This window comes from Galeopterus variegatus, unplaced genomic scaffold (assembly GCF_000696425.1).
Source record: "Galeopterus variegatus unplaced genomic scaffold, G_variegatus-3.0.2 Scaffold3730, whole genome shotgun sequence".
Lineage (NCBI taxonomy): Eukaryota > Metazoa > Chordata > Mammalia > Dermoptera > Cynocephalidae > Galeopterus > Galeopterus variegatus.
The window spans coordinates 196,525-201,327 of record NW_007729841.1 but is presented as its reverse complement, the minus strand read 5'-3'; the positions used below and the strand labels follow the sequence as shown (position 1 = coordinate 201,327).

The 4,803-nt window shown below is 39.6% G+C and overlaps 1 protein-coding gene across 1 annotated transcript in view; it reads right to left on the bottom strand.

The window, feature by feature from the left end:
• Window positions 1–2,572: 2,572 nt before the first annotated feature.
• LOC103601427 (chromosome unknown open reading frame, human C17orf78) overlaps window positions 2,573–4,803 on the bottom strand; it is a 21,163-nt gene continuing 18,932 nt past the window's right edge. Inside the window, exon 7 of the mRNA XM_008585834.1 lies at window positions 2,573–2,650. Within this exon, the coding sequence (XP_008584056.1) occupies window positions 2,573–2,650 (78 nt within the window). The remainder of the gene's footprint in view (window positions 2,651–4,803) is intronic.

The following is a 4,803-nucleotide window of genomic DNA, read 5'->3' as shown; positions in this document are numbered from 1 at the left end:
AACCCTGAACCTTGGTGTTATCAGCATCACACTCTAACCAACTAAGCTAACTGGCCAGCCCTCTAACCACTGGTTATATATTAACCAGTGTTAACAATGGTTATCTCTGGGAGGAAGGATTTAGGTATAATTTTTATTTTATTCCTTTATTTCTTTATTCTTTATACTTTTGAGTATTTTCAAAAAATTTTTATAACAAGAATATACTTTAATAAATATAAAAACAAAGTGTGGTAGCTTAATGAGGAATAATTTGCAATAGAAACCTTGGACTTTACAGAGGAATCATTGGCACTTCCACAGGAACAGTGTTTTCTCAAGTTGTATCTAGAACTTGGTCTATAATGGTGACACCAGGAAATTGTGCCTGGCTCTGAAGTGATATGCATACTAAATCTACATTCCGAAGTAGATAGGAGTTCTCACTTCTCCTCTGCCATCTCTCCCATCTCTTAGTTTTCAAAAACATCCACTGGTAAGGGAATACAGAATTCAAAATTGTTAACTGATTAGGGAGTCAGAAAGTCCTCAGAGTAGTCTTGCTTTGTCAGGGGAAACAAGTTGTCCCCGAAGCAAAATAAACAATTTTGATTCTGTCAGTGAATTTCTATAAATAAAGTCAGCACAAATGTTACCCAAATTATACTCCTCCAGAAGAGTTCTTCCAATTTTAGTATACATACTGCCGAAGCAAGCACTCTTGTAGAAGAGTCAGTGAGTGTAGACTTTGCCATAGGTTTCATCTTTTGGGAAATCTCATGTTTTTGGATGAAGGGACATTCTGGGGTGGATGAGTCTGGGAAGGGTGGGGATGAATGTAGCCATTAATCCTGGACCAAGAGCTTCTAGGTATATAATGCTTTTAATCATCCTCCATAGTGGACCTGAGAAAGAGCACGCATTTTCCCCCTCCTATTTTATGGTCAAACTCAGCCACAGATGGCAGGATAAACTAGAGGCAATGCTGTGAATCAGTGGCAGGGGTGCTCATTTATCCAAATATCAACCCCAGTGTTCTGTTTTATCTACTATATTTTCAAAGTGTGCTCTGTGTAACTTTAGAGGTTCTTTAGGGCTTGCTTGAAACCTATCATCATCCATGCATTGCTTTGTATTTGTTCTATCTCTTTCAAGCTCAAGTTGAATGTTAACTCAGGTTTTAGGGCAAGATGTTCTCCTATTGGTGTAGTTTTGAGAATCTTTTTGGGTTTTTTTCTTGGTGGCTGGCCTGTATGGGGATCTAAACTCTTTGACTGTGTTATAACATGCACTCTAATCAACTGAGCCAACCAGCCAGCCAAGAATCATTTTTTTGGATGGTACTTGAAGTAAAAGAAGGATACAGTTTGTGTAGGATTGTTTTTGTTTGTTTGTTTGTTTGTTTGTCTTTTTTCATGACCGGCAACGGATTGCAACCCTCAGTGTCGCGCCCGTACCAGGCCGGGACCGGCAACGGGATCTTGTTTGTTTGTTTGTCTTTTTTCATGACTGGCAACGGGATCGCAATCCTCGGTGTTGCGCCCGCACCTCGCTCAGCCAGTGAGCAGCCGGTCTGTATGTGGGATCCGAACCCTCGGCGGGAGCGCCGCCACGCTCCCAAGCAGCGCACTGTAGCAGTGTGCCACCAGGCTGGCCCCTTGTTTGTTTGTTTTTTACCAAAGAACTAAGAATACAGAATTACTTAGAAACAGGCAACATTTCACTGAAATGAAATGGAATGGTTTCAGACTCATGGAAAAAAGCAGGCTTGACACCCTCCTCCTGCTTTTCCCTTTTTTACCTAAACATTGCTTCAGGATTAACCGTTTCCACTTTCTCACCAAACTCATATTTCAGCAGGTCATACTTGCCTCATAGCCATGCCCCAGTGAGAAAGATCATCATCATAATCATTTTACTCTGGAATCCTTGTCCAAAATGTATGCAGCTTGCTATCAAAGTAGGGTATAATATTAGACTCACTTTAGGAATTCTGGATAGTCAGGAAACTTTACTTAGGTGGTATTTGTCTGCAGTCCCTAAACCCCTTGGTGATGACTTGTGAGGAGGTCTTTTGGAATGCTTAGGGTCAAGTTCCCTTCACCACTGTGTTAATAGCTATATACAGTGGCAGAGGATAAATCATAAAATTCTATGAATGGCAACCGGGGAGAGCAGGAACCCTACCACAAGCTAGAGTCAGTGAGCATGAAGTCGGCTGTGAGGATAGCAGAGAAGTTGGGAGCTGTGTCATACTAACAGCTGTCTTGCCCAGTTCCTTGGAGGCTGTGTTTAAAGCCTTTTGTCAAAGAGAGCAATAAGGTCCATTCCTAGTGCTTGGAGGGAAGGCTTTTTGTTTTCACTTGATGGGATGAAAAGATATCCATTTTTATGTACGTACAAAGTGAATCACAGAGGCTGTGCCTAAATCAATAACAGTGGCATGAAAGCAATTCTGTCATTACTGTTTGATTGCAATGTCCTTGCTGAAGATACGAGTATAAAATTGGCACAAATCTGCCCATATTGATTAATTATAGGGAGAAGACAGTGTAGTATCATTCATTCAATGTGTGAGGAAGAACAAAACTTTTCAGAAGTATGTCTGGTGGATAACAGTGATTCCCATTGCTTTCTTTGGGTTTGGTGAATTGGGAACATCTTGTCCAACCTAGAAATTAAAAGGAAACATGAAAGATAAAGAAGGATGCAAATGGATATTTCTTTATGTGCAATAAAGGGATAGCTAAGTATAAAAAATGCTGGATAATTCCACGTACACTTCATTTTGCCTCCTTGTTACCCAATCATTCACTGAGAAAGTATGAACAAGGTAAACATGTTTATGCAAACCTGCAATTGTTTGGAACCTATAACCCACTAGCAAAGTGCCCATATGCACAGGGTTTCTATTTCATTCCTTGAATCAGGCCCAAACAATCGCATTATGTTTTGAAAAAGAGGCAGAGATTTGGGTCTGTGTGGAACAAACATTTTTAATAATTCCATTCCACCCTCACTATAACTGACTTCATGCCCCATCTAGTTTTGTATGTAGTTTCTTTTTATTTATTTATTTATTTGTACATACTTTCTAAATGCTTAACTGTTATGAACATAATTACAATTTTTTTGTTTGGTGCTTTTTCTTCCCAACTTGACTGTAAGCCTCTTGAAGGCAGAGAACTTGGCACATAGGTTTCAAATAAAATTTTGTGGAATAGATGAATGAGCCAGTAAATATTAGTATAGGAATGAAATGATCTGGATTCTAGTTTTTTTTCTTCCAGCTGTATGATCTTGGGAAAGTCACATAACCTCCAAGCCTCAAATTAAATATCAGTAAAATGTAGATACCTTCCCTGGCTACCTCCCACGGTTTTTGTAAGGTTCAAATGAGGTAATGTGTATAAAATTGCTACCTTATTACAATTTTTACTAATTCTTTATCATTTAGTAGCCTATTATGTTCATAGAAGTTCAATCAGAGTTGCTGTTACATAGTTACCTCTAATTCAGAACTAGATTTTTTGGTTCCCTTCAGGCCTACTTCTTCAAATGTTCAGTAGACATGATAATGGTGATCAGAGTAAAGAACTAAAGATATGCCATATAATAAATCATACTAATTTCTATGGGCTTATCATCCAATAGTTGAAGAAACAATAATAGAAAATATAATCAGACAGAGATGACAAATAAGTTGGCAGTGGGTGCCTGGAGCACTGTCATAAGAATGATTCTGAGGCTGGCCCGTGGCTCACTCGGTAGAGTGAGGTGCTGATAACACCAAGGCCACGGGTTCAGATCCTATATAGGGATGGCTGGTTAGCTCACTGGCTGAGCATGGTGCTGACAACACCAAGCCGAGGGTTGAGATCCCCTTACCGGTCATCTTTTAAAAAAAAAAAAAGAATGATTCTGATGCCAGGCCTAAGTGGAAAGAGAGCTGTGCTTGATTATTGATATGTACAGTCAACAGAGAATTAAAGAATGGGAATCTTCAATACCCATTCTCAATGCTATAATTCTATAAAAGTGGACACCTTGTTTAGTTTTAAAAGCATTAGAAACATTGTCTCTTTGCCTTACTGAGTATTGTAGATGTTTTAGAGAAGGTGCCCATCAACTTATAATATTCAAAGGCTGAGTCCATTCCTGGTGGGGAAACAGGATTTAAAGCAGCCATGCTGAGCCAAAGGTGTAGTGTCACCAAAGGGCACTATTAATTTATAATCTTGCTGGGAAACCCAACAAGAACAAGGGAAGAAGGAAGTTGCTTTGCAAAGTCTTCAGACTGTATTCAAGTGTGGTGGTTCCTAAATTTTGTTTTTTATAAGAGTTACATAGGGCTTGGGATGGATACTTATGTCATAAGTTCTGAAGTTCTTACAATTTCAGGGAACCTTCTTAAAGAAAAAGAATACAAATCTTTAGGGCCAGCCTGTGGCTCACTCAGGAGAGTGCGGTGCTGATAACACCAAGGCCACAGGTTCGGATCCTATATAGGGATGGCCGGTTGGCTCACTGGCTGAGCGTGGTGTTGACAACACCAAGCCAAGGGTTGAGATCCCCTTACTGGTCATTTTAAAAGAATACAAATCTTTAAACTACAAAAGTGGATACAAAGCCTTGGATAGGAACCATGAAGCTTAAGTTTCATTAATTTCACAGTAAATCCACCTCTGTTTAGGGAGCTTGTTAAAAACCTTAAAAATAAGATTCCTGGGGTTGGCCGGTTAGCTCCCTCAGTTAGAGTGTGGTGCTTACAACACCAAGGTCAAGGGTCTGGAACCCTGTACTGGCTAGCTGCCAAAAAAAAAA